The following is a 26,857-nucleotide window of genomic DNA, read 5'->3' on the forward strand; positions in this document are numbered from 1 at the left end:
ATCATGATCCAGAAGGTTTTGTAGGTCAGAGGCGGTGAACTCAAAAAAATAGTCCTGTGATGGTCGCAATGCAGGGCGGCAGGCCGATTCCAATGCGCGTTGGATCACCGACTTGAGGTGCTGACTCTTTGACCCCTTTTTAGGGCATTCAGGTGTTGCCGCGGCTCGCTCCCAGCCTTTCGAACCCAATTTACCGGGACAATTTCCCTTTCCTCGGGTACTAAAACCAGCCAGCCATTTTGTAAGATCATATCTTCCTCTCGGTGCGGCTGATCAGATAGATCTAACGTCGCAGAGAGAGATTGCAGGAGACTGGGCGAGGAGGAAATCGGGAGCATGCGGGACTGAGTGAAAGTGCCGGCAGAGATGGTCATCGGAAATGGCGTTGCGATGAAGACAGCCCAGGAGCCAGGACTCAGGAGACAGATGAAAGTTGCCCTGCACGGACAAAGCGACATCACCACCTGGGGGAAATTCAGACAGCCCACATTGTTTGGTCTCATGCGTGCGCCAAAGTCGTCTGAATTTCTCATCCCGCTGGCTGGTTGTTGTCTTGCATTCGCTGGACGATGATGCGACCCCTGGCTTCATGTTGCGGGGGATGAGAGACTGGGAGTCTCTTTTCATCCTCCAGAACCTCCTCCATCGAGTATGACCAATGGCTTCAACCCCCTTTTCATGGCTATTATAGCATTGCAAAAAGGATTTTGGCTCATCGCCCCGGCCAATACGATGATGATATGGGCGGAATTGCCGACACAGCTCTCCGCAAAGGAGCGCGAGGCGCGAGGTCGTGTTTTACACCAGAATCGTCTCCACGTGTATCAAGTTGCCGATCCATCCGCGGCAAGGGTGGGGCCAAGTCATTCAAGCAGGTAAGTCTTACCGATTGGAAAGACGAAAGAAAAAAATGCTGGTGTTTTGATCTTCTTCCTTTGGGAGATCGGCAGGTGAATTCGGGGGATCAGCCGCATGGGAACCAAAGAATGTATGGCCGCGTGCGAATGCGGAAGACAAAACCACACAAGCCTTTCTTGCATTCTCAAGTTGATGGGAAACAATGAGCTTCCCGTGCCTTGGCGAGACACGGGAGTGTCAAGCTGATTGGGAACTCTCTAAACACCAAGACTTGGCTTCCACGCTTATTTGCTTCTTCAATCTGGTCCGCTCAACTTCTTCAACGTTGATGTTCCTGTTTAGGATGATGCGTGTCATCGCCCCGACACTCGATCGCCTGTACCAAATTGAGCTTCGGTAGAGCCCGACCACTTACGAAGCCTCCCGCCGAGGTCTCACTGTTCGAAATGTCTGAGAGCATGCCATCTCAAGGAGAAGCCTGCACAGAGTTCTGGGCATGACAGATGGCAGGTGACAGATGTCACCAGACGCGAGCGCCGTCCAATCCTCCCCTCGTGCAATGCGTTGCACCTTCGTTTTCATCATCGCCTTCAGCTTCGTCCTATCTCGAATGCATGTGTCAGCGCTACGCTCACCACTGACGGCCACATCAGCCGCAAGTGGCGGACGCGAACCAGGCACGCAGGGAGATCCTATCCTTGGCAAGTGAAACATCAAGCGTTCGGGCCTATCACGGCGTGGTCGCTGCAGCGGTGACCCACGTCCAGACGGGCCCAAGACGGGTTTCACAAAGCTTTGCGGTCTTCTTTTCCCCTTCTTTTCAGGGGAGATGGCTGCGCGGTGGCCGCGGCCGACATGCTAGGCGGCAGCGACCCGAGTCGGTTATGCCAGCCGACGGTGACTGCGCCTTTGTCAGTGATGCTCTCGGTTCGGTTGGGCGCGTGGTGCAGCCGCCGTGAGGAGCGGGGGCAGATCAAGATGGAGGATCCTTGAGGTAGATCTGTTTGGCTGACTGAGTTCAGAGACGCATACGTTTACATGTCGGGAAAAACTCTGTGAAATGCGCACAAGTTGGTTTGAGTTCTCGCGCGCTCGCAGCTGAAATACGTCAAACGAGTCGTGGTAGTGGAAACCTCCCGATGCAATCGACCGAAGATGTGCCTTTTGCGGTGTTGCTTTTCAATGTTTCTGAGTCCGAGTGACACGCTCAACTGAGTGAGGGCGGGAGAGAGGCTTCGCTCCTCAACACTCAGACCTGCGGTTGTCAGGTCAAGCCGTATAGGAGCGGAGTGTTATGCCCTGCCAGTGTCAAAGTCATCCAATAAGTTGCTCCTTACGTCGGGCGTCAACATCGATGTCGTCCAATGTTGGCTGAATCTGCGGACATTGGCCGACACCTGGTCGCTATTGAAGCCTTACACCGAATATTGTCGGCCCCCGCCCCACCACACGTTGGACGTCGCGAAGGGAGGTGAAGGTGTCGCGACGTTTCACCTGCCTCAGACGTCGATGGGGCTGCTCGTCTCGTTCCTGGATTTTTACTGCTTTGGGATAGGGTCGCGTTTGGGACGACGTCTGGCTAGCGAACGCAGTCCCAAGTCATGGCCATCACCAACCCGAACCCATACGAACAGTAGCCGCGGAGATTTACCGTACGCCTTTGGGGCCTGTCTGTACTGCTGTTTCGCAGACTTTCTCCATCATGGACGTCAAGGTCTGGAGAATCAAGTATAAAGTCTAATGATCGTCCGCCTCTAGGTTGTGGTTTCCGCTTCTCTATTCAGCAGCTTCACTTCTTCGTTTGTATTCCATTCTCATCTCATCGCCGATTGATTCGCGCGGATTTAAACTTATTTCCAACTCTTTCACTTCTATTCAGAATCTTCTTTCCAAACTAATCCGGCTCGGATCCGAATCATCGCTCTAATCAAGTTATTCATACTTCAAAATCCCCACAACTCTCACAAAATGGTTTCCAAGACGATCATCTTCGCTCTCGCAGCAGCTACTTCTGTTGCCGCACACGGCAAGGTTGCACAGGTCACTGGTGATCTCGGTGGCAATGGCACTGCTCTCGCTATTCAGGGTGGCGTTGTTCCCGGCCCCGGCCCCAACCGCAAGGTAAGTTTACGAACACATCATAGCCAAAGTACCAGGAGCCCAGGAGACTGACTTGTTCCAACTCAGACTGAGCTCGACACTACTGTCTTCAAGAGCAAGAACATCATGACCGACGGCATGGGCAAGACCACCGGTGGCGGCAAGGTCCAGGCTGCCGATATCTCCCAGGCCATGGCTCTGTCCGGCGACACCCTCCCGCAGGTCTCCTCCACTGGCGGCAGCATCTCCGGCACCTTCCACGTCGTCACCACCGACGGTGCCGGTCCTCTCCGCGCCGTTCTGGACTCCACCGGTACCGGCGCGTTCTCCCAAGGCACTGAGCTTACGGTCACTCAGCAAGTTCCCGGCAAGAACGGTAACATCAGGCCCAATGGCCAGGTTCCTGGCGGCAAGCGTTCCCTCTGGGAGCGGGCCATGAGCGTCATTGAGAAGCGTGCTTCCAACGTCAACAAGGACTTCGTAAGTAGCACTGTACTCCACGTTCAAGTATCATTCACTAACACAGCTTCCCTCAGCCCATGGCTTTCTCCGTGCCCGCTGGTACCACCTGCACTGGTACCATGGGTGGTCAGAGCAACGTCTGCTTGGTCAAGATTGCCAACAACAACGGCGCCGGCCCCTTCGGAGGTGTTGTGCCCATCCAGATTGCCCCTGGCGGTGCCGCCACCAACTCTACCCCGGCCGCTGCTCCGGCCGCCAAGCGCGAGGTCGAGTTCCAGGCATAAGATGTGATCGCCATCGATGCTCGTATACGGCTTCGGGGATTGGAACACGAATCTTGTTGTTCAAGGCCCCTGGTGGGCAGCGTTTAAGATTGCTGAAAGGGTGTAAGCTGCAATTAGTTAGCCAGTAGCTCTAGTCTAGTGACCCCATCATTCTTCTTTGAGGATTATCCTCAACCTTTTGAAAATTATATTCATTTTTCATCTTTTTAAATCTAGATTGTTTGATGAGCCGTGATGAATGGTTGACTTCGTTGTGTGCCGCAGCTACTCATCGTCGCCAAGATCAGAATAATCCTACGATGTACGTGGAACAAGGCCATCCATGCTCCCATGGATGCAGAACAATGCACATTAGTTATTCAGTACAACAAGGTGAGTGGTCACGAAACAGGATGATAGGTTTTGCTAGTTGTGCAGCGATACAGAGTAATCTTGTCCTGACGACAGACTGAAAGAAGAAACATGAACAACGTCTGCAAAATACCTCACTTCTCTACAACTAGGTGTACCTTTCCACAGTCCACACCTACAGTGTCAAACACTTTAGTAGTAGCTTCTCATGGCATCTTTGTATGACTCCCCACCCTTGAGATGAAGGTCGAAGCTATTCTGGACATCCAAGACCTGCGAGATGTGCTCCATCCCAAGCGGCTCACCCTTGTTGACGGCCAAGGCCTGGGCGGTCCGGACAGTGTTCTTGATCTGGCGACCGTTGAGGTCATGTTTCGCAAGACTTTCGTAGTCATCCTCGGTGAAGGGCTTGAGGTCAACCTTCTCCAGAACACGTACCCGCTCTACGAAGATCTTGAAGATGGCTTTTTTGGCCTTCTGCGTGAGACTGTCGTAACGCAGCGCGATGTGGATACGTGATTGAAATGCATCATCAAAAGTCTGTAAGAGTGTTAGCAATGAGTGTTGAAGGTGATGTGGTGGGTTAGAGTCCCGTCGCGTGACTTACCTCGACTCGGTTGGTTGTCAAGAACAGGATGCCCTGGAAATACTCGAGCTGGCGCAAGAAGATACTAACCAATGCGTTGCGTGAGATCTCGTGGAGATTTCTCTTTTCGAGAAACACATCGGCCTCGTCCAAAAGGAGGATGGCGCCCCAGGCGTGGCAGATGTCGAGGATCTTCTGCAACTCCGTCTCTAAGTATCGAGAGTCGGTGCCTAGCTCCCCAGCAGAAACCATGTACAAGGGACACTTGAGGAGTTCGCTGATGCCTTCGGCTGTGAGAGTCTTGCCAGTTCCAGGTGGTCCGTGGAGGACAGCTGGGAAGAGGTCAGTAAGGGAGTGCTACTAAGGTTGAGAAGATGGCAGGACTCACCGACAAGGCCTTTGCCTTTGCCTTGAATGACATCATCAATGCTTTCGGTAGCATGATACTTGTGCGACTCAACGAGAGCCTGCAAAAATGTTAGGTGCCTTCTTTACATCGGCTTGGGTTAGGGCATTACTTACCTTGACGATGTCTTTCTGCTTCGGCTCAAGGACTAAAGACTCATACGCACCGTCATTCCACTGAATTTCATTGACTCCGGAGACGGTGAACTCAAGCCAGAGCTTCTCGGAGAAGGAGAATCCCAACACAACAGGAGACGAAATAAGGTAGTCCTCGTCAGAGAACTCCAGCGTCTTCTTCGTCTTGTCACTATCCTGCTCCTCGTTGGACTCCTCGCCGGTCTTGGCTTCGTCGACACGCTCAAGCGGTTTCTCCGGGACAACAGGGTCCTCGACCATGGACTTGGGAATTCGGAGCATGCGAACCTTACCCTTGGCATCGCGAACAACCTTCGTGACCATCTTCCCACAGCCCGCATCGTCACCAGTACCACACCCGTTCTCCGAGGTTGAATCGTCGTTCTCGCAAGGCTTCTCGTCGTCATCAGAGTCTTCCGAATCAGAGACGATGTCGTGGTCTTTGGGCCTGACGGCAGAGACTTGGTAGTTCGGGTTGATCCTGCGGTGAACAGAGGGGTCCACCATGATGCGTCCGTTGATGTTGACCTTGATGATGCTCTTCTTCTTCTTGTAGTACGCCAAGCCGTGGTGGCTTCGGTAGTGTACACCGCCGAGGTTGACGAACCTCTTACCGCGTTCGATAATGGTAGTCTTGATGGCTTCCTTCTCCTTATGGAAGTCAAGTGGGAAGGCGTTAAGGCTACTGATCTTTCTAGCGCCGCGGAACTCCGGGATCTCCTCGCAGAGAGCCCCATACCCGAATTGCTTTCCATCAAACTCCAAGTACTAAAAGACAATTAGTGCTGTACATTAAGGAATGAAAGATGTTTAGAAAGGTACTCACCTTGCCGTCAAGAAGGTAGAACTCTCCCTTTGTCATGCTGCTCATCTTCTCCGCCTGCTCCACCTTGAAGACTCGAGGCTCATCGGAGGAGCCGTACGTGGTGGTGTAGATTAGCGTGTTGGGTTTGAAAAGAGCCCAGAGAAGATCGAAGGTGATCAGACCATTCTCCAGCATGGGGTAGAGGCTGATGAGTGGTTAGCAATGATTTCTCAATATCATCGAGGTTTGAACTTATACCTCTTCTTGACTTCGGCATAGTCCCTGTCAAGATACTTGAGAAGCACTTTGAGATGCTGGCGCTTGTTCTCGATGTCCTTCCTGAACTTCTTGCGCTCCTTCTTGTTCAAGTCCGTCGTCGAAATCTTGCTCAACGCTTTGCGGTACTTTCGCAAGTCTTCTAAGTACCTGTAGGGTTCACTTAGCTCCAAAAATTCCAGATTAGATCGTGGGAACTTACAAGAATACCATGTTGGGATTCAGCTTGGGAGTCTCATCGACCAAGCTAATTCCTTTTATGTTGCCAATCACCTCTTGAAGACACTCGCGCAAGACCTTGCTTTTGACATCGAGGAAGGTAGTCTGGTACTTGCCTTCCCAGTCAAAGGTACGCCTGACTTGCAGCACATATCCGTCGTACTGCGAGTTAGAGGTGGTCGCCGATGTCTCCTGAAGTCTGTAGTTGTGAATCGTGGTGTCCCAGACCTGATCAACTCGCTTGAAGTCTAGCTTGGAGGATCTTTTCTTTGAGGGCGCAGGCGGTGGAGGAAACTTCCCGAGCTTTACAGATTTGTTGCCAGTCATGGAGGAGCCGTGACTGAGGCCAGAATTACCAAGACTATTGCTCTTTGGATAGAGCGGGGGGCCAGCCTGCATCTGTCTGAAGAGTGCCAATTGGTGAGGTGTCATTGCGACCCTGGTAATTCCACCGCCTCTTCCAGGTGCACCATCGTCCGAGTCTTCGACAGTTCCGCAAGACTCGGAGTCAGAAGAGGAGGAAGAGGAGGATGGAGTGCGCTTCCTAAGTGACTGATGCTTTTGCTTCTTCGATGATCGGCCACTCTTGCCTTTGCCGCTGAATTTCTTCTTCGACTTGATGTGCTCCTGCTCACTGTCACTTTCGGACAATTCAGAAGAACTGTCCTCCGAATCGAAAGAACTCCCTTCAGTCTCTGAGTCGCTGTCGTCAGTCAAATCATCAGATGAGTCATCAGTGTCTAGGTCGGCTGTTTTCTTGTGCTTCTTTGCCTTCTTGAGCTGCTTCTTTGACTTAGACTTGACAGCCTTTTTCTTATCCTTTTTGGCCGCTTTCGCGCTCTTGGATGCTTTGCTTGGTGAAGGTGAGGCTGAAGCGACGACGACCACGGTAGAGTCTTTGCTTGCGTCCATGTTGGGGATGGCAGGTTCAGCTAGCGTATTGTCTGATTGCCGGTCGGTCATGCCTTGATCCGCAGATGCCATGCTGATGAAGCCTGGTGAGGGGTTGATGACGTGTTGATGTGTGGCTCGGTAGGAGTTAATAGTAGATGAGGTGGTGGAAGGAGTGAGAAAATCCTCTGCAGCGGATTAAGACTTTATGTGCAACTAGGAATGGCGACAGTACTATTGGCCTGAGACTTTCGAACGGTTCTTCGTGGAAATGCTGCCCCCTGCGGCTGGTCGCGGGGGAGGTGAATTTGCTGCTCGTTATTTCGCCCTGGGATGGTATTCACCTTTGACACGTGTGTTTGAGAGAAATAAAGATTATCTTCATGAGACGGTGCGGAATCGGGTCACTTTCTTTCAATGAGCCTTAGCCCAGAGAAAATAACGATGGAATATCGAAGCGCTCGACAGCACGTTGGAGCATCTCAATCAAGGCTTCCTTGCTAGCTTTGGAGCCGCAATCGGGTGACTCGCCTCTTTATGTAATTACTGAATCCCTGCGAAATATGGGTGACTGTATGACAGCCTTCTGCTACTTTGATCTACCTATCCGTTGAAGGAAAGCACTGCACCATGCAGGTAATTTGCGTGCACTATCCTGTTGGTTACGCCAGCCCCTCTGTACTTTTCTCTGACCGACAAGGCAAACACATGACACCCACCGCGTTGGCCTAGAGCCGCTGTCAGCTTGATGGCCGCATTCCTTGATCACATAGCTGGAAAGCCCTAGAGACTATTCTAGGCAGCATCACCATGACTCCGACTTGGCTGGAGGCTCGTGGCAATTGCCGTCCACCATCATCTGCCCCGCTCTACCTCTAAGATGCGATGCAAATTTCTGAGGCTGGCAAGAAGCCAGACTACGGCAGTATTCTGCAGCCAACAAAGAATGCCTCCAAACAGTCAAGGGATAGTGGTGTCCACACCTGTTCACCCTTCTTACGTGTTCCCGGTGCTAGATATGAGTCGGAAATCGAAAGTAATTCGTCAGATGTACCATGTTGTTTTTACGCATCGTACTGATTCGTGTCATTTGAATGATACGTACAAAGTCTGCCTCATCAGCAAGTAATGCCTAGAAACATAGCTCTTCGCCCTTCACTCTACCTCAAATTGTCTCGGGCAGGGGTTGCGACCAAGATCAGCAACCCTACCGGCCTTGTGGCCGAAGCGAACCGTTTGTACAGCGTAAATCAGCCTCATAATCCCAAGGGAATGAAACAAGAGGCTTTTATTCGCTTGAGAATGAGGTGTAGACGCAGACCGTTTGCTGTCCAAAGCGGACGCCTTGTCTGCCTAATTCCACTCTTCCTTGGCTTCGGTGCTTTTTCCACATCACCCGATGAGAAATCGATCCGGGCTACTGGATCTCCGCATTTTGTGTGACTCCCCGACTAAGACTTTGGTTCTAGGTATCCTGCATGTACTTGCATATTTGGACGGCGCGGGGCGGCATACAAACGAATGGCAGACAGCAGTGCCAAGTTGCTTAGCCCCGACATTGGAAGAGTGAGGCGTCCATGCCAGCGAATAGGGGGTGCGTATCCTTGTGTGGCCGTGGCCGGAAGACAAAGTCTTTGACGCGAGGAGGCGAATGACTCTTCTACTGGCCATAACTAAGAAGAAGGCACACCATTTGAACTCAATGCCTCATGTCTCGGGGCGTCGTTTCTGATACTCCTTGGACCGGCATCGGCCCCACCTTCCGGCTGCTGCCGAGCAGTGGGGTATGCTCGGAGATACCGTGCCTCGCCGACCGCGGATATGAATTGATGTTATCGGTCATAGAATGTCTACGGATTCAAGACTCATGGAGAGACTGATCGGCCGAACGCAAAAATGACCTATCTCACTGAAAGCTCGGCGCTTACGATTCTCACGTTAATCGGGCGATTCCCCGCCTCTAACAGAGTTGAAGATGGCGCCACGAAATCCTTCGGCGGGGAAAGTCGCCGAAAATCCCGTTCCTAGGAGTTTTTAAGAAGTCGAGAAGTAAGCAAAACTCCTTTCAACCATCTAAAAACAATAACATCATTCCAAGTGTTAAGTTGACAGCGAAAGGCGCTTAATCGGAAACAACACATTGCCTTCATTGGGTCTTGTTTCCAATCAAGGCAGAGACCTTCAGCTAATATTTTCCGACAAATCCTCCACCCAATTGTCCAAGACCGACAAGATGGCATCGGGCCAGTTCTTCGATCCCTTGGTCGCACTCCGCGTCGCACCTCTAGTCTCGTCAACTTGCACTCTGCTATTCGCTTGGGATCAGCATTTTTTCCTCAGTCTTTTCAATGACACATCCGAGCTTCGAAAGAAGAGCGCGCCTATGTTGAAGCCCTACTTCAACACCTTCTTTTCTCGCGGCGTCTTCTTCGTCCTAGGCTTCATCGCCGTATCGACGAGCACAGGTATCGCAAATCTCTACAGCCAGCCAGCCGCACTAAGGTCGCAAGGCACTTATTGGTGGTACGCTGCTGGCGCGGCCATGTCGGCGGGACACTTGCTTTATGTTCCGGCTGTTGCGCCCCACGTGAAGGCTTTAGCCGAGGCAAAAGACGATGACGATGTAAATGGAATTTTGGATAAGTGGTTGAATGCCAACTGGTTGCGCATGGTTACTGTGGACCTAGGTGCCTGGCTTGTTTTCGGTGTTGGGGCTCTGAGCACATTGCGTGTGTGAGCAAAATCGGGGAGTCGCATAGAACATGTGCATGCACTCAGTAATGTAAATGTCTTTTGAAACCCAGGATGTGTTGGAAAAGCTACCCCGAGGTGAGCGGTCTGGTCTAGCAAGCTTGCCACTCAAGAAGCTTGAGTACAGGAACCCAGAGTCGATCTCAAAAATCGAGACTCAGTAAAGGTAGTGAGCATCAGCAAAAACAAGTTTCCAGATGAGGAGCAATGTATGGAGTCGACTACTCATACTTCCTCAGAGGCATTTGAAACCTTTTCCTTCCGCTCACAAACCAATCGACAAGCGCTCCTATCAAGACTGCTCCAAAGATCGGACCTGCGTAGTTCATGTTGTCCTTTGTGACTGGCAAAATTTGCGGGAACGGCATCCACAACACAACGTAGATCAAGTAGCTGAGCGCAAAAATGTTGACCTGAGAGCCTACAGCTCCTAGCTTGAAGGGTCCGTATGGTGGTGGCGGACCGCGAATCTTGCGTAGTAAAAGAAAAAGGATCGGAAAAAAGTACGAAACGTGGAGAGCCAAAGCCTGGAGAGAAATCAGGGCGTTGAAAGCTGTGGCCGAGGCAATGTAGATCAAGGACAGACAAGTGACTATGCCCGCAATGAGGAGCAAAGCATTCATTGGCAACTTGAAAGTAGGACTGATCTGTGATAAAATGTCACGCTAGGAGCTTTGGCATCGAAACTGGGAGTCAGAGTGACTTACGTATGAGAAAAAGCCGGAGAATGGCAAACCCTTGTCACTCGCGAACATCCATACTAGACGAGATACTGAAGCCAACATATTGAAGGAGGCGAAAAAGATAATGACTGCTACCAGAGAGACCAGAGCGTTAGAGGCGGCTTTCGAACCCGTCGCATTGTAGATTACGTAGATGAGCGGTAAAGGGGCTGTAGAAAGGTCGTCCAGAGGTCCGATGTAGAAGAGTAAGATCGTAACAAACGCAAAAAGCATGACTGAGTTGACGACACAGGCAAGGATAACGCTTCGTGGAACGCGTGTTCTAGCCTTCTTGACCTCGTCGCCTATCATTATCTAGGTTAACAACTGCCACCTGAAAATCCGATTAATGTAGTCTTGGGGTAAGCAACTTACTCATGTGTATGACGCTGTCAAATCCCGTTACAGAGAACGTAATCGTCAGCAGTCCCAGGCCCCATGATACTCCGGGATTATTCCACCCCGAGATGTCAGATGTAAGCGTCTTAAAAACGTAATCGGAACTGCTGCGTTGTCCAAGGGCAGCAAGAATAACAAGGAATGCCACGAACAAAGCAATGTGTAAGACACCACCAATTATCTCGAACGCGTTGAGAAACTTTCGAAACCAGAGATTAAACAAAAAGGGTAAGACGAGGGTACCAATCATGATGAGACTAGTATGCCACCGCTCTGGCGTATAGTTATCATAGTTGAAGATGGCCAGGGACGTTATGATGTTTGCTAAGATTGACGGTGGTCCTCCACAAGCGAAGCACCACGCAGCAGTAGTGATCCATCCTGTATAGCTGGTCAGTCTAGAGACTTTGATATTCCAAGGGAACTACGCAGCTAGGTACCTTGAAGTAAACCCCAGAACCTATTAGCGCTAGGAGCAAGATTTGCAGACCAACGGTACTGCGCGCCGACAGTCGGATCACTATTCGACTTTGTTAGCGGCGAGAATCTTGATACTCCACCAAGGCAAATGAGCCTACATCGACGCTAGCTCAGCGAGTGAGAAGCCGACGGCACAAGCTCCGAAGCCAGCCAGGATTGAGCCGTAGAACATTGAGGCAGGGCCACCGTTCGCTAGCGCGAATTGGAAAGTTACGGCGAATGACTCCCATGATGCGAGTATGATTACGCCAAAGTTTACAACAGAGGAATGGTTGATATATCGCTACGAGGCTGTTAGACTTTGAACACAGATGCTTAGAAGTTGGGTTGGAGGACCTCAAGACCAGATGGCTGCTGTTGTTCGCCATATTCCTCTGAATACGTGATCAATGTCTTTTCATCAGCGCCATCTATTCTGCGTCCAATCGCGTCTGCTCCAATTCTGTCAGTATCTACGACAGGCGCCATCGTTGGTTTGTGTTGCAGAACTAAACGAACATTCGAGGAGCAAAAGGCATTAACCCTACGCAGTATTATAGAGTTCTATCCCGTCTCCTTTCCAGCCTTCCTACCGCATGTCCCGTTATCTTCAAAGAACGCCCTAGTCCTCTTTAAATCCCGATGTCGCAAACAGCATGCAAGAAGCGACCATTTTCTCCAATTGAACTACGGAGATAGCGCCCACTGTGGCTTGGATTAGCCGCCCACCGCTTTTCTGTGAATCTAGCGTAGCATTAAATCACACAGCAGCACAGCCTGGAGTAACATGGTGTTACATAGCTGTATGTAGATCGTATGCACGTAAGCTGACTGCCTTGAAGCTCTTGGCGACCCAATGAACTTGAGCGCCCTGTTTTATTCCGGCATTTGAGGTTAACAAGTCTTCAAACTTCTTGGATTTGTACATGAAGAAGCCTGACTGACTTTGTTCCTCAACGGGACATCGAAAAGTTGCAACAACGAACCGCATACCTATGATGTCAGAGACAAGGTAACACTGTAATGATATGCGATGTAGGTGCTGCAATGGTGTGATTATTCGATATGTAATTCTGTAGATTCTTTTTCTCTCTTTTTTCTCCCTTCAAAGCTTTAACAAGAAAGGACGGTGTTGCAGACGAAGCGGGGGAACAGATAAGTTTGGGAGTAATTTCAGCGGCGAGAGCCCGGGTCAGGAAACTTTATCGTGTCTGTTGGCTCGACACTTGCGGCGTTGAAGAAAGATAATGTTGCTGCCGGAACAGCCAAGGACATAGTATCCTGGGCTTCCGTACATACTTGGGTAATCTTCGATCATTTGACTCCACTACATAAGGTAAGCAGCGAAACTGGTTTGATAGAGCGAACGCTTAGCCACAACTATCGAAGAAGAGTTCCGCCATATTTGCCCGGAGCGGATGGAAGAAATTGAATCTAGTGTCGGGGGCTACTTCTTCCCGATGCCGGTCCGGGAGCTTGGGAAAAGAGATCTAGGCCGTTTCAGTGGTCAAGTGCCAATCGGCTGTTCAAACTTAAGACAATGTACAAGCAACATACGATACAGCTTCGACACTTTTTCCCAGCTAGTAAGCTTCGAGCAAAAGACGCTGCTAAGCCAACGAGCCTCAGGAACGGCCTCCATTTCGGAGACGCGTCATCGGTCGTCTGAGGAATAATTCATGGTCCTCGCGCTCCTGTCAAAGAACGCCACCGACAGACGCGGGCTAGATTGGTGCAACATCGATCTCGGGAGGCCGGCGTCCTAGGCCAATCTGGAAAAGACCGGGATTGTGGCGAAGGCCGACATGTGCATTAGTTTCCACCTCTTCTTTTCTCTCCATTTCTGTTTTGGAAGGGGAATCAGGTGCGGCCTCCCGAATGAGAGTTAGGTGTGGTTGGGTTGGATGCCACCGGCACAGACATGTAAGCTCGGATGTCCGAGAAACTGGAGCACGGCCGGCACCCACGTTAGCGACGCCGATTGAAGACCGTGAGCCGCTGAGGGGATAGTCTGCCGTACAGCCGACACGTCTTGATTATTTTCAGTCTGTTCTCATTGGCGGGATGTGGGAGGCGACCGTTTAGCCACATCTTGGCCAGCGTGAGCCGCCAGATTCGACACATCGACGGGGCGCCCTTGGTAGCTAGTTCCCGCAGGCTTCACCCCGTAGCTTTTCTTGGCATCGTTTGCGAGGCAAACTCATTCATTTAAGGTATGAAACGATGGTTGATGGTTAAGCCAAGGTTCTTGGAGAAACATGCATTCTACAGAAAGTGTCTTGCCCCAAGTCTTGTGATCTGGTTGGAAGGATTCAGGAAGAGTGGCGAGGCGGCGTAGAACTTTCATCTTCTTTGACAATTTTCCGACGGCATCTATTTCCGAGAAGAATCGTTGCAGGAAGTATCCGTCGAGGTTGGCTGAGGTTGGGACGATCGCTGACTTGAGGCTAACATCAACTTACAGCGTCCGAACATTACAGAATTGCCTTTGCGCCTGGAACTCGGCATTTTCAGCTCATGCAAAAACCGATAAGTCGGAAAGAACGGCTGGACAATGATCCCACGAGGGAGAAAGTTTGAGGCGTTTTTTGCTTACGCTCTCGGGCCTTCAGGCGCCCTGACTTGGAGGTCGGCATCAGACTAACATTTGAGGACGGGACGCTTACAACGCCACGCAAGATGACATTTCGGACGGGCAGCCAGAGAAAGTCACCAAAGAGCTAACTGACACATGGGCCAAGCCGTCAATATTCTATGTTGGATCTCTTCTCCTGCACCAATGCACAGCTTATCGTGCCCTCTCCTCCAGGTTGACGTGCTTACATGTACAGGCCGAAACATCCCAACCGTGCTCTCGATGCCTGAAGCAGGCTAATGACTCCTGCCTCCCGCATCGGGGCCGAGCTGACGGCCATGAGAGAATATGAGTTGCTTCTCTGCAAAGAGAGTGCATCTTTGCCACCGAGTATTTTGCGGTCAGGACAGGTATAATTAGACACTTGTGATCCCATCATTACTATCAATCATCGCTCCAGCACTCAGGTCACTCGCTCTAAAACAGGCATTTCTTTCGTTCACAACACTCTCGCTCTCTCTCCCTCCAGTCATCATACCTCTCCAGCAATATGGCCGGACCGAAAGCACTCATTGCTCTGACGGCACTCGTAGCCGTTGCTACTGCCTACCCCGGCATGGGACGGGGCGGCGCCGGAACGAGCCACGGAGATATGATGGCGCATCTCGCTAGCCGAGAGGGTGCCGCAGACAACCAAAATCTCGGTGATCTCCTCAAGATTCCCGACGGATCCTTGTCCGACGTCGGCAAGGATGTCAAGGGCATCCTCACGGGCTCCGGATCGCCAACCACGTCCGATGCCGCGAGCGGCAATCTCCCTGATCTCGGCAGCTCTGACTGCAACGCGGATAAGTGCTGCGTGTGGCAACATGTCGCTGCCGACCTGATGCCCACCTTCCGTGACGATAACGGCTGCACTGACCCTGCCCGCGCCGCCATCCGCCTCGGGTTCCATGATGCTGCTGGGTGGAGCTTGAACACCGGCGACCTCGGCGGTGCCGATGGTTCCATCGTCCTCGCTCCCGAGGAAATCGGGCGCCCTCTCAACAAGGGCTTAGAGGAGATCGTATCGCAGATGAAGACGTGGTTCGACAAGTACAAGGACCACGGTGCCGGTATGGCAGACTTGATCCAGTTCGCCGCCAACGCTGCGACGGTGGCATGCCCTGGCGGACCGAGAATCAAGACTTTCGTCGGCCGCAAGGACTCTTCCGTGGCTGCTCCCGATGGTTTGCTTCCGGACCCGAAGGACCCTGCCGACAAGTTGATCGAGCTGTTTGGCAACAAGACCATCACCGCCCCTGGTCTCGCTGCCCTCGTCGGTGCGCACACTGCCAGTCGTCAACGCTTCTTCGACACATCCAAGGTCAACGCCCCGCAGGATACCACGCCCAATGTCTGGGATGTTGACTTCTACGGACAAACTTTGGCTGGAGCTCCTGCCGAGGTTGTGACCTTCCCTAGTGACACGGTTCTGTCCAAGGATCCCCGTTCGGGCCCAGCCTTCCAGGCCTTCGCTAATAATGCACCTCTTTGGGGTGGAGTAAGTTTACACTCGATTCCATCTGCTCTAGAAGTATAGCTAATCAAATTGCAGGCATATGCCAAGCAGTACCTCCGTTTGAGTCTCCTTGGTGTCTTTAACATCAACGACTTGACTGATTGCAGCAAGGCGCTCCCCGCCGGCACCGGTGTTAAAAGATAGATCTGTAGAGGCGTTTGATTTGGCTACAGTGTATCTTTGATATGAATTTGGAGAGGCTCAACATAGATCATGGAGGTTTCTCTCTGTAGAACAGAATTTCAAGGCAAATTACTATTTGTTACGCATGAAAAATGCATAGAGGTACGTAGCGCATGAAAGATAACAGCTAGATTCTTTCAAGTTATCAGCGCTCAATCATCATGATGACCGTCTTTCCCCTTTAGAGCGCAAGCCCAGTGGGTGTCTGATGGTTTCTTCGCGTTGCATTATGAATAAATATGTTCAGGCCGCTAGCCGCGGGTAAGTCAGTAAGCAAGCTTATCTCCGTCTTGGTAGCGCACTGCAATTCGGGTGACTCCGGCCGAGTTACCTTTCGGACCTAAGCTCCTCGGACTTAGTTCCTGGTGAGAACAGGCCGCGATCTTGATATCCCCTGAGCTTAAGTCTAATTCCCCACACTGCCAAGATCTAGGATTCGGAAGTGATCTTAACACTAGTTATCATCTAACCTCAATACTGACCAGGGTCGCTGGATAGTCAGACGACCTGAGTTATCCGCCCTGCTGGTGCTGGGGTTAAGACATGGGCCGGAGTAATCCGTCTCTGGCCAAGCTATCGCACGTGATAGGCTTCAAGTATGCTTTGAGCGGAAGCAAACGTCGCACTATCGGAAGTGATGAGGTCGGAGCTACATGTACTCTTTTGGTAGATTTCCGTCCAAGACATTCCATTGACCTTGTTTAGATGATACGCAGCTAATCACAATGGCGATGCTTTGAAATTAACATCTCAGTAAACCCAAATCTCAGGGGGTGAAGAGCAACTGGGATGAACCTCACGGAGGCCAACAGAGTCTGATTGCGACATAGGTCTCAATTCGGAGTTGCGACCTATAACTAAGCTCGACATGTTGTTCAAGCTTTCTGTTCGTCCGGTCGTCATCCTATCGCAAAGATGTTTGTTCGACATGCAAGCTTGTTTTTCCTGGCGGCTGCGCAGCTCACCCTGGGCCACTTACATATTCGCCAAAATGGCACGACTCAAGATCCCTTAGTACTTCTGACCTTGGGAATAGAAGCTCTTGGAGGGCGTGAAGCTGTTTCTTCCATCCAAAGCCTGACATACGTCGGCGAAACGTGAGTCGGGTCATGGTCTACTTTCCGAAATTCCCTTCGGCCACATCACTAACAGATTGTAGCATTCTCAGGGGAAGAACATTGATGATGGGAATCTCCGTTGCTGGTGTGGACAATGCGGCCGTAACAGCAGGCCGACAAAACATGTCCTTTGCCTTTGACGAAAAACACGTCAAGCAGCGCATTGACAAGGTCGCGTCACTAGGGCGTGAGCATCCCTTCACAAGGCTGCTTATGGTATTCAACCTAACCGTTACCAGCCGGATGGACCTTCGGAAGGGCAAACCTCGCGCCGATGGACTTTTCCATCGTTGCCGAGGGTGGTGAAAATGGCTACGCGGCTGTGACCAGGGGCAGCTACAACTTGTATAATCCCTCTGGTGAACCCGAGGGCTACCTTGACGGTCAGTAGCAGTATATCCATTGTTTTGATGACGATTCTCGCCGAAGGCTAATGTTGATCGTTTTCACAGGCCTACTTGCGTCCTACCTGATTAGCGAAGCGTACAAATGGCATCCACTACTTCTTCCCACGGTATGTCTTCGTCGAGATTACTTTGATCACTCACCTAATCGCCGCATGAAGATCCTTGCCAACAACAATTTTACATCTCGGCAAGGAGAGACAGGAGCAGGAATAACGCTAGCAGGAGGTAAGAGAGGTCTTATACAAACTTGCGACAAACATGATTGTAACTTGCATCGCAGTTCATGACGATACGCTCGAGCTGACAGTCCTGTTCGATCCTGCCACAAATCTCCCTTACATCATTAGATCCTATGAAGATCACCCCTTTTTTGGCGAATCCACACATGACCTCCTCGTTCATGACTATGCTGAAGTCAACGGGGTCCAAATACCTCGACGGTTCAAAACCATCTACAACGGAAAGCATCTCGTTGGAGACTATCGCGCTGACCAGACCATCATCAACGGTAGTCTATCGAGCGACTTCTTCGCAGTGCCGGGCAACGGGACTGTCCCAGACTCTAGCGTTCCAATTCGTAACGCCCAGTACAGCTTCTCAGAGATTGGAGAAACGTCTGCTAACTTTCTCTGGCCGGGTGCCTATACCGGAACAAAGGAGTCCATAGCAGGTTCGATTTCTCAGCCTCTCCAAGACCTACCTGGGTTCTGGACTATCAGCCCCGGCGGTGATCTAGGAATGCGACAAGGTTTTGTTGAGCTTGAAGATGGCTCTGTCATTGTATTGGATGCTCCGCCGCATCAGAGCAAGCTCGTCATTGAGTGGGTTCAGGCAAATCTTGGAAAGAACATAACACATGTCTGGGTTTGTAATAATCTATCTTTGAAGCCTTTGCCTCTTGATCGCTGACACAAGTCCAACAGCCTACTCACCATCATCACGATCATGCCTTCGGTGTAGTAGACTATGTCGCGCAAGGGGCGAAGCTCATTGTGCCTGAGCATGCCGCAGGATACTACACTACGGTCCCTAGAGAGCAGGTGGTCTCTTATCCGTAGGTCTCCAAATATTCTCCCCTAGCAGAATACCTCAACTAAAACTATGGGTTTTCAAAGACGTGGCGGTTCCTATGTGCTCAAAGACAGCAGGCTGCAGCTTGCTCTCGTTGACATGGAAGCCACTATCCACGCCGAGGACCATGGCTACGCCCTTATTATCCCTTCTTGCCCAGTTGAGACAAGCTCGTCGGCAGTTTTTGATGCGGACCATGGAAACTTGGCGTTTATTGAAACGTTTGATCACGCAGCCGTGCAGGAGCTTCTCAACTCTCTCACTCGAGACAAAGTCCCAGGCCATGCGCAGTACGTTCAACTCGACCCAGCATCTTCTCAAACGGGATCATCAGAAATTGACCAGATAGCAGCTTCTTTCCCTCGCATGGCCCTGCAGGTAATATCACAGATCTGATCAGCGTTTCCGGGTTCATGTATCCTTCATTCTCTCCCATGGAGTTTGTCCACAGCCAGACGACTTGCTGAATGCTCCATGGATGCTAGCAATAGTTATCGACATTCACTAAGCACAGAAGCCCTCCTGAGGAATCTACTCTAGTAGAAAGTTTCGTCCCTATTGTTGTTCCTAAGCCCTTGGCACTTATATATTCTGCTTCAGAAATGGTGGCTCTGGCTCCCCGGCGCGCCATTTGTACTTGCTTCCAGGATGATCCGCGGGTAGTCGCTTCGAGCCAATAAATACTTCTCTCGCCGTAACTCCCTCCTTCTCAACGGCGGACCTGAAAACTCCTCGTCTGCGCAATTCAGGAAGCAGGTACTCGATGATATCCTCAAACGTACCGGGGTTGGTAACGTGGGCCAGGTTGAACCCATCCACGTCAGAAACTTCAACCCAACGCTCCAGCTCATCGGCGACTGTGGTAGGGCTACCCACTATCTTGGCACCTAGACCGCCGATACTGAGGTATTCCACAATTCTTCGCTTGGTCCAAGGGAGATTATCTGTACCCGGGACGGTATCTGACCAACGTCGGATGATGGACTGAATCCGAGGAGAGTCTGCCACTGAGAAGTCCTCATCATCTGGGTACCCAGAAAGGTCAATACCTGTCCACCCGCCGAAGAGAGCGAGGGCACCCTCGGTGTCCGCGTACTTCAGGTACTCTTGTTTCTGTGCTTCGGCCGCCTCATCTGTCGCTGCCACAATGACGTTAATGCCGAGAATGATCTTAATGTGATTAGGATCTCTTCCCTCCTCCGCCGCAATCTTGCGGAGATTATCGACGGTCTTTCGGACGCCCTCCGCCGTCTGGCCGCCGATGAAGATAGCTTCTCCATGTTTACCACCAAAGCCGTTCCCAGCTTCAGACACGCCTGCCTGAAAGAGGAAGGGTGTTCGCTGAGGTGAAGGCTCAACAAAGTGCGGTCCAGGTACCTCAAAGTACTTGCCCTTGTGGTGGATCTGCTTAACCGCGTCACTGGCAATGTACGTCCCAGCCTCGCGATCCGCCAAGACCGCATCGTCCCGAAAGCTGCCTTCCCAGAGCTTGTACAGAACTTCGAGATACTCGTGTGCAATCGCGTAACGCTCATCGTGCGGAATCTGTTCCTCTAAGCCGTGGTTCCGGGCTGCACTGTCCAGATATGAGGTGACAATGTTCCAGGCTAGTCGGCCTTCGCTCAGGTGATCTACAGTTGAAAGCCGCCTTGCCAGCGAGTAGGGCTTTTCGTAGGTCAAACTCGCAGTCACTCCGAAAATGAGGTTCTTCGTGGCCTGTGCCATGGCTGGGACGAGGTACAAGGGATCGTTGACCGGGAATTGCGCGCCGGAGGCCAGGGCTGGGACGACGTTGGCCGGTCCCTTGTACACATCATACGGCCCCAGGGTATCGGCGATGAACATTGCGTGGAACCCGGCATTGTCTAGTAATTGGGCGAGCTCGGTCCAGAAAGAGAGCTTCTTGTATTGGTCTGTCTTGTTGCGGGGGTGTTTCCAGAGGCCAGGAGCTAGGTGGCCAGGCGTGTTCATGACAAAGGCATTGAGAATAAGTTGTTTCTTGCCGCTGGGATCATTCCGGCCTGTGGTAGGATCTGAGTTGTCGGCCATGATGAGACTTTTCCAAGGTCTCGGTTGTGATGCTATGTGTCTTGCAATCTCTGGATTCTAGCGATGGCGGCCCCCAAAAAACGGTTGTTTTGCCATTTGTTTCCTTCAACATTGCTGGCTCAGAGTAACTATATGCTACTATGTCAAGTCGAAGGAATGCCGATAGCGCGCATTGTTGTTACTGCTTTGATCCAATAGCCTTGTCGCGATGAGTTGTGGGTGGCTCATCTGCAGATTGCATCATCGCACGCAACCGATTGCGATCTGCCAAGCTAGCAAACCTCCGAGCAATGTCTCCGGCAGAATCGCTTAAATTCCAACAAAAGTCTAAATTATGTCTACACTACAGATACCACCTTACAGGCGTCTGTTATCAATTCCCGGCCCGCAAGTAAGTAATCGTAGTTGCCGACATGGGTTGAGTTCATAACGCAATGCGGGGCAGCTAAGATGTGACCAACAACTGGGGCCCTAAGATACCGATCTCGGTTCGAAGTCAAGCTTTGCGGAAGCGGCTTATGTTAAAGTAGTGCTGCTTGGCCTTTCGGATGAATTTCAATTTTGTGGTGTTCTGAGCCTCTGCTTTCCATCTCATCGACTCGCAAATCGGCCTGCTCGTACACAGAGGTTTAGCAGACAAACGTCTCGTCGCAATGTCGGTTCAACTAGATGTATCAGGAGAGACCCTGATTCCTCAGTCGACCAGCTATGGCATGCTCATTGGCCTTGGTATCGGCTTTTGTGGAGTTATTCTAGCAGCAGTCAAGATCCAAAAGGCCTACTTGGCGGAGGACTCTGGCACCTCAGAAATGTTCATGGTGGCCAATCGGTCGGTTGGGACAGGCTTGACAGCATCAGCTGTTTTCTCTTCTTGGATGTGGATCAATGAGACAGTATTTTCAGCAGCATTTTGCTATAAATTTGGCCTTGCTGTGCCTTTTGTGAGTGCAATTGCCCCAATACTACGATAGGCGAAGTTGTCACTGATGCTCCGAGCAGTGGTGGTCAACAGGTCTCTGCTTCCAAATTGCCTTGATGGCTGCACTCGGCGTGTTGGCAAAGATTCGAGTTCCTTACGCGCACACCTCGCTTGAAATCATTCGATTAAGATACGGATGGATCGGTCACATTGTCTTCATTATCCTCAACATTACGAATAACGTTTTCGGCTGTGCTGGTATGATCCTCACCGGGTCACAACTCATCTACGGTATCTCGGGCATGCATTTTGTCGCTGCCACAATTCTCATTCCACTTGGAGGTTGGTTGAGCCAATACCTTTAACCCAAATGCAAACGTGAGCTGACATTGGCCAACTCAGTCGTACTTTACACCGCGGTTGGCGGACTGAAAGCAACCTTCATCACAGACTATTTGCATACCCTCATCGCGCTGATCCTCATCATCTACTTTACACTCAAGGTCCTCACCCATGATGCCGTCGGTGGGCTTGGTGGACTATACGACAAGGTGGTGGCCACGGCTTCAGAGAACTTGATTGACGGAAACTACAAGGGCTCTCTGCTCACGATGAAGTCTCGAGATGCGATCATTTGGGGTCTAATCTTGAAGTTTGGAAACTTGGCTCTTGTCGTAATGGTGAGTGATTGCGTGCTCATGGAGGTTGATACTAATCGAATTGGCAGGACACCGCTTTCTGGCAAAAGTCATTCGCAACGGAAGTGAACGCAACTGTTCCGGGATACAATCTGGCTGCAGTAGCAATCTTTGGTATCCCATGGGGCCTCGGTACCGTCATCGGTCTCACTGCAAGAGCATTGCACAACACTCCAATTTGGCCGGGCTATCCGCATGAGTTCACGTCGGCACAGGTCAACGCTGGACTTGTCATGCCATACACCATCAAAGCTCTCATCGGCGATCAGGGCATCGACGCTTTCCTCGTTCTTGTATTCATGGCCTTGACGAGCACCGTCTCTTCGTCGATGATCGCAGTCAGCAGCATCTTATCTTTCGACGTCTACAAAACGTACCTCAACCCCAAAGCATCCGATAAGAAATTGGTCCACGTCAGCCATCTTACAGTGGTTTTTCATGCGGTGTTCATCACGGCAATCTCACTCGCATTGAACTACGGAGGCGCTGATATGACCTGGATCGGCTACTTCCGTCCTATCCTTTCTTGCCCGGGTATCATTCCGCTTGGCTTGACTCTATGCTGGTCAGGCCAGACACACCTAGCTTCGATTGCATCCCCGATCCTTGGTTTCCTCACAGGATTGGGCATCTGGCTCGGAACAGCACATGTCATTTACGGTGAAATCAACATGAAGACCACAGAAGGCAGCTTACCAGCTCTTTACGGGGCCATTGGATCTTTCTTCTCGCCTGCGCTCTACTCGGTGCTTCTGTCTTTGTATAAACCCGAAAAGTTCGATTGGAGACGCTTTCTTGTTGCCGAGATTGCCGAAGAGAATCAGTTGAAGCAGAGTACCGAAAAAGAGGAGGCGAATAACAACGGTAGTACTTCGTCGACTTCGGAAGGAGAACCACTCGCGTCTTCTCTATTCAATCCTGGAAAATCAGATGATTCGGAGAAGAATGCCGCCACTGCTGCAGGCGACAAGGTCTCTGCCGCGGTTTCTTCCAAAGATACCTCGGTGGCAGGTGAAGTCAACCTGGATGATGTTCGCCACCCGTTCGACGACGAGACCATCAAGTTGCTATACCGCTGGTACCGAATCGCCTGGTACATGTTCGTCGCCATCGTACTCATTACCTTCATTGTCTGGCCAATGCCGCTGTATCGCGACTACATCTTTGAGAAGACCTTCTTTAGGAGCTGGACAACGGTGGCGATCATCTGGCAGTTCTTTGCCTTTTTTGCTGTTGTTGTATACCCTCTGTATGATGGACGCTATGAGATTGTAAGAGGCGCCAAGGGCGTTTGGCACTCGAGTAGGGACCTTTTTAAGTCTAAACATTGATTTGAGAAGCCGGGAGTCCGGTATGGGCTCCAATATCTAGATACGGCCTGAGCCACCATTAGTGTTGACTACTGAAAAATCTTTTCTGCTAGCAGAATCCCCGTAATTTTAGGCCTGCGGACCAATCTTGCCTGCTCCCAACTGAGACACCCGACGAGCATTAAACTCGAGTGTCCTCCTAGTAGATGGAAGCTTAGAATGGTCTCTCGAAGTCTCAGTGCGCTGATAGTGCGGGATGGCAATCAGAGAGACTGATTTCGGCTTCTGTCAAGAACAGATCTTCATGGTTCTACATTCAAAGAACATGACAATATTTTACCAGCTCTTGACGTCTATAAATGCTCTTGGCCAGTATGTACTAGCACAGGTCTCGCATGTGATGTGCGTTTGGTTCGGAGATGAGTCGGGCCTCATTGGTTGAAGACAAACAAGATGCAGGAGGCCGTCAACCCCAACTGGAAATAAGGTAGCAATGGGGCCAGTGAATGTCGGCATCTAACTTATCAGGCTGCGATCACCCTCTTCAGGCTTCGGTATATTCCAAACCTTTGTTTGGAATACGCTGGAAGGCACGTGATGGCACATCTCAGGCATCACTCGCGGCTGCATGAAATAAATCCAAACCTCTGAATGCATTTTCTTTTTGCGTATTTCACCCCGCTGTCACCAACTTACTTGCTCGATTCATCAAGATTACATATTAACACGGCACGTCAAATGGCGGTAGTCACCGAAGGTATCGGCAGTCATGACGAAATTCCCTCGCCCGTGGTAATGGAAGCTTCCACATCCGAGCGGCGGGAGTGTCGTGAATCCGACCAAGACTGGGAAAGTCGGGGCAGGCTCATCCATGACTACCTGGAAAAGAACTCCCCAGAGTTTGTCAAAGTCCGCAACTTGCGCAAGAAAGTTCGTAAATAGTTCTATTTGTTCGCTCTGAAGAATGCTAACACCGGTCGCAATCCACAGGGATGGGAGAACCCTGCAGGTGACACTTTCTTCGAGAACCAGCGTCGCGTCGCCGAGAACCCCAGCGAGCGGGCTACGATAGCTTTTTACGACATGATGAAGAGAATAGGCCAAGAGATGCAAAGAAAACACGGGCGCCCTCAAAGTCAAAACCCCTAGCTGGGGCAAGACGCAGATCCTTGACATGGGCATGGCGCCCGGCGGCTTCCTCGCAACGGCGATGCATCTAAACCCAGGCGCTCAAGCAACGGGCTTCAGTCTTCACGAATCTGACGGAGGTCATAAAGCCATGATACCGGACAATCTTGACATCGACCGCAGAGACGTCGACGTGACCATGCTCGCTGCGGACATGGGCATCAATGACGTTCCTGCCGACCACCCAGACTTTGCCAAGTTCCTACCTCGCCAATTCACGCCTAGCCAACAGTTCGATCTCGTCATTTGTGGAGGAACAAAGGTGCACAAGCAAGAGCGTGCCTCATATCGACTTGAGAGCGAGTCTCAGCGACTGACTGCCAGCCAGCTTGCGCTCGGCCTCGAGCGGCTGAGACCTGGAGGAACGATGGTTGTACTCTTCCACAAGATGGAGGCTTGGGGCACAATTTGTGAGCTCTACTGCTTTTCCCAGTTTTCCGAGATCAAAACCTTCAAGCCGACGACTGGTCATAACAAGCGCTCCTCGTTCTACATGGTGGCTACGAGAGTGCAGAGCAAGAGCAACCTGGCCATCCAGGCCGTCCATCGCTGGAAAGACATTTGGCAGGCTGCCACATTCGGGTCCGAGAAAGAATTCCACGAGTCTAGGCGCAAGAACTTGCCTGACGTTGAGGAGGTACTTGACAAGTTTGGTGATCAGCTTTTGCGAAAGGGTCGGAGAGTTTGGCATATTCAAGCACAGGCTCTCGAGAAGGCGCCTTTTATGCAGGGCAAGTAGTCAACTTAGTTGTTTTACAGAGAGAACATACGGAAATCGGTAATCCTACCTACCAACCTAGCCAATAAATCAGATGGTTTAAAATGTCGAGTGGTTCCATGCTCATGTTACGATGGCTCAACTGTATGCTTTAATGTAGAAGGCCGATGCATCAGATCTGCTGAGAACCCTTAAGCGAGTGAAATATGAAGGGCACGGCTGATTACCGTAACCTGGCTAAAGGCAAGATCGGGTTGGCCATTAAGGTCCCAGGAGTCCACCAAGGTGTCGAAGTATATCAATGTGCTGCCCTTCCGGGTGTCGGACTGACAGCTTTTCGTGCGCAGTATAAGTTAGTACCGACTTTAAGTCATTTCTCATTGCACAACTGAACGAAAAGTTAACATAGCACGCAAATACGAAAGAAAATGCACCACTGAAACGTGAATACCAAGCGCCAAACCCGGCTTCCGACTTCAAACTGATTGTTCGTCAGAGAGTTAATTTAACGACCTCCCCAGGCAACGATGGAGCTGTGTTCAGATGTTATTATGGGCTCGAATGGGCAATCCGAACCCAATCCTCGAACCGCAGGTATCTCTGTCCATCCATTGTGGAAGGCCTTGCCGCAAGAGCTCTGGCTTATGATACTCGAGAAGCTCCCGCCGCTAGCTAAGGAAAGACATGAAATGGCACATTGGGCCAGCGTCTCGAGGGATGGCAAAATTTCTTTGAGCCTGAGATCTTTGAAATCTGAGCTTTCGGTCCTGCAGAAAAGAAATCGGTCGCATGGACCAGGTTGTGAGAGGTTACCGAATACAGCTTGTCAGGAATATCACCCTCCTCATCGGAACAGCGGAGTTCACCGGAGCAGAATACGATCATCGAGAGGCTTTCGACACAGTAGCGGCAATCAATGTGGTAGTCACGGAGGCGTTGACAGCCTTATTTCGTGTGCTTTCACAATGGGGAAAAGCAATACCTGTACATCATATCACACTTGAACTTTGTGCTGGCTCTAATGCTGACAACGAGAAAACGCCCCATTGCAACGCCTTTCATCGATACTCTTGTGGCCGAGCACAGGCTAACCGGACTCTGGATGGCAAAAAGCGTCTTCTCAGCACTTTCTCAGACCCCGACTTCCAAGCTCAGGAATTACCACAAGTTCCCATCATTGAGAGATTCTCCATGGATCGGCAACACTACCGAAGCTTTTCGGAGGAGTCTTGAGAAAAGATTGCCGCCAGCTTGCCTTGTATCCAATATTTTGGATATATGTACTGGCCTGCATTTGGTCGAAACGATCGGGGGACTCGAGATGTGGCCAGCAAAAAAGTCCTTCGAGCCGTAATCA

At 51.0% G+C, this 26,857-nt stretch overlaps 9 protein-coding genes across 9 annotated transcripts; 6 read left to right on the forward strand and 3 right to left on the reverse strand.

The window, feature by feature from the left end:
- Positions 1 to 2,826: 2,826 nt before the first annotated feature.
- BDZ83DRAFT_591464 (uncharacterized protein) lies at positions 2,827 to 3,704 on the forward strand (the record flags this gene model as incomplete). Its single annotated transcript, XM_060506440.1, has 3 exons — positions 2,827 to 2,979; positions 3,046 to 3,438; positions 3,495 to 3,704. 3 exons carry the CDS (start codon positions 2,827 to 2,829, stop codon positions 3,702 to 3,704), a joined length of 756 nt encoding a protein of 251 aa, XP_060358782.1.
- A 196-nt stretch (positions 3,705 to 3,900) lies between these two features.
- Positions 3,901 to 7,865, reverse strand: BDZ83DRAFT_640589 (uncharacterized protein). The gene is made up of 8 exons (XM_060509498.1): positions 7,717 to 7,865; positions 6,465 to 7,659; positions 6,245 to 6,412; positions 6,008 to 6,191; positions 5,164 to 5,949; positions 5,030 to 5,108; positions 4,663 to 4,973; positions 3,901 to 4,595 (listed from the first exon to the last, which is right to left on the reverse strand). Exons 2-8 carry the CDS (start codon positions 7,463 to 7,465, stop codon positions 4,248 to 4,250), a joined length of 2,877 nt encoding a protein of 958 aa, XP_060358783.1. The 5' UTR covers positions 7,466 to 7,659; positions 7,717 to 7,865; the 3' UTR covers positions 3,901 to 4,247.
- Positions 7,866 to 9,182: 1,317 nt separating this feature from the next.
- Positions 9,183 to 10,227, forward strand: BDZ83DRAFT_132066 (uncharacterized protein). The gene is made up of 2 exons (XM_060501221.1): positions 9,183 to 9,421; positions 9,478 to 10,227. Exon 2 carries the CDS (start codon positions 9,606 to 9,608, stop codon positions 10,107 to 10,109), a length of 504 nt encoding a protein of 167 aa, XP_060358784.1. The 5' UTR covers positions 9,183 to 9,421; positions 9,478 to 9,605; the 3' UTR covers positions 10,110 to 10,227.
- Positions 10,228 to 10,344: 117 nt separating this feature from the next.
- BDZ83DRAFT_724052 (amino acid/polyamine transporter I) lies at positions 10,345 to 12,192 on the reverse strand (the record flags this gene model as incomplete). Its single annotated transcript, XM_060512618.1, has 6 exons — positions 10,345 to 10,770; positions 10,831 to 11,150; positions 11,221 to 11,625; positions 11,685 to 11,764; positions 11,823 to 12,007; positions 12,061 to 12,192. The coding sequence occupies 6 exons, from the start codon at positions 12,190 to 12,192 to the stop codon at positions 10,345 to 10,347; spliced, it is 1,548 nt and encodes a 515-aa protein (XP_060358785.1).
- A 2,636-nt stretch (positions 12,193 to 14,828) lies between these two features.
- BDZ83DRAFT_591466 (peroxidase) lies at positions 14,829 to 15,983 on the forward strand (the record flags this gene model as incomplete). Its single annotated transcript, XM_060506441.1, has 2 exons — positions 14,829 to 15,821; positions 15,876 to 15,983. The coding sequence occupies 2 exons, from the start codon at positions 14,829 to 14,831 to the stop codon at positions 15,981 to 15,983; spliced, it is 1,101 nt and encodes a 366-aa protein (XP_060358786.1).
- A 582-nt stretch (positions 15,984 to 16,565) lies between these two features.
- BDZ83DRAFT_724054 (uncharacterized protein) lies at positions 16,566 to 19,085 on the forward strand (the record flags this gene model as incomplete). Its single annotated transcript, XM_060512619.1, has 10 exons — positions 16,566 to 16,677; positions 17,038 to 17,119; positions 17,182 to 17,327; positions 17,380 to 17,523; positions 17,593 to 17,654; positions 17,706 to 17,772; positions 17,828 to 18,411; positions 18,471 to 18,601; positions 18,663 to 18,908; positions 18,971 to 19,085. The coding sequence occupies 10 exons, from the start codon at positions 16,566 to 16,568 to the stop codon at positions 19,083 to 19,085; spliced, it is 1,689 nt and encodes a 562-aa protein (XP_060358787.1).
- Positions 19,086 to 19,136: 51 nt separating this feature from the next.
- Positions 19,137 to 20,587, reverse strand: BDZ83DRAFT_640598 (luciferase-like domain-containing protein). The gene has a single exon (XM_060509499.1). The coding sequence runs from the start codon at positions 20,461 to 20,463 to the stop codon at positions 19,201 to 19,203; it is 1,263 nt and encodes a 420-aa protein (XP_060358788.1). The 5' UTR covers positions 20,464 to 20,587; the 3' UTR covers positions 19,137 to 19,200.
- A 733-nt stretch (positions 20,588 to 21,320) lies between these two features.
- Positions 21,321 to 23,901, forward strand: BDZ83DRAFT_745065 (Sodium:solute symporter family-domain-containing protein; the record flags this gene model as incomplete). The annotated part of the gene is made up of 4 exons (XM_060513179.1): positions 21,321 to 21,608; positions 21,667 to 21,928; positions 21,989 to 22,266; positions 22,314 to 23,901. The coding sequence occupies 4 exons, from the start codon at positions 21,321 to 21,323 to the stop codon at positions 23,613 to 23,615; spliced, it is 2,130 nt and encodes a 709-aa protein (XP_060358789.1). The 3' UTR covers positions 23,616 to 23,901.
- Positions 23,902 to 24,332: 431 nt separating this feature from the next.
- On the forward strand, positions 24,333 to 25,521 carry BDZ83DRAFT_724057 (uncharacterized protein; the record flags this gene model as incomplete). Its single annotated transcript, XM_060512620.1, has 3 exons — positions 24,333 to 24,524; positions 24,585 to 24,632; positions 24,694 to 25,521. The coding sequence occupies 3 exons, from the start codon at positions 24,333 to 24,335 to the stop codon at positions 25,519 to 25,521; spliced, it is 1,068 nt and encodes a 355-aa protein (XP_060358790.1).
- Between the last annotated feature and the right edge of the window lie 1,336 nt (positions 25,522 to 26,857).

Source organism: Colletotrichum acutatum (genome assembly GCF_030867785.1).
Source record: "Colletotrichum acutatum strain CBS 112980 chromosome Unknown BDZ83scaffold_172, whole genome shotgun sequence".
Lineage (NCBI taxonomy): Eukaryota > Fungi > Ascomycota > Sordariomycetes > Glomerellales > Glomerellaceae > Colletotrichum > Colletotrichum acutatum.

Excerpts from the sequence above, each read along its gene's own strand:
- BDZ83DRAFT_640589 (XM_060509498.1), bottom strand. The coding sequence starts at position 7,465 with ATGGCATCTGCGGATCAAGGCATGACCGACCGGCAATCAGACAATACG. Across the intron at positions 6,192-6,244 it reads TATGCCGAAGTCAAGAAGAG|CCTCTACCCCATGCTGGAGA; the intron begins GTATAAGTTCAA and ends ACCACTCATCAG. Across the intron at positions 5,950-6,007 it reads TCTACCTTCTTGACGGCAAG|TACTTGGAGTTTGATGGAAA; the intron begins GTGAGTACCTTT and ends ATTGTCTTTTAG.
- BDZ83DRAFT_132066 (XM_060501221.1), top strand. The coding sequence starts at position 9,606 with ATGGCATCGGGCCAGTTCTTCGATCCCTTGGTCGCACTCCGCGTCGCA.
- BDZ83DRAFT_640598 (XM_060509499.1), bottom strand. The coding sequence starts at position 20,463 with ATGTTCATCGCCGATACCCTGGGGCCGTATGATGTGTACAAGGGACCG.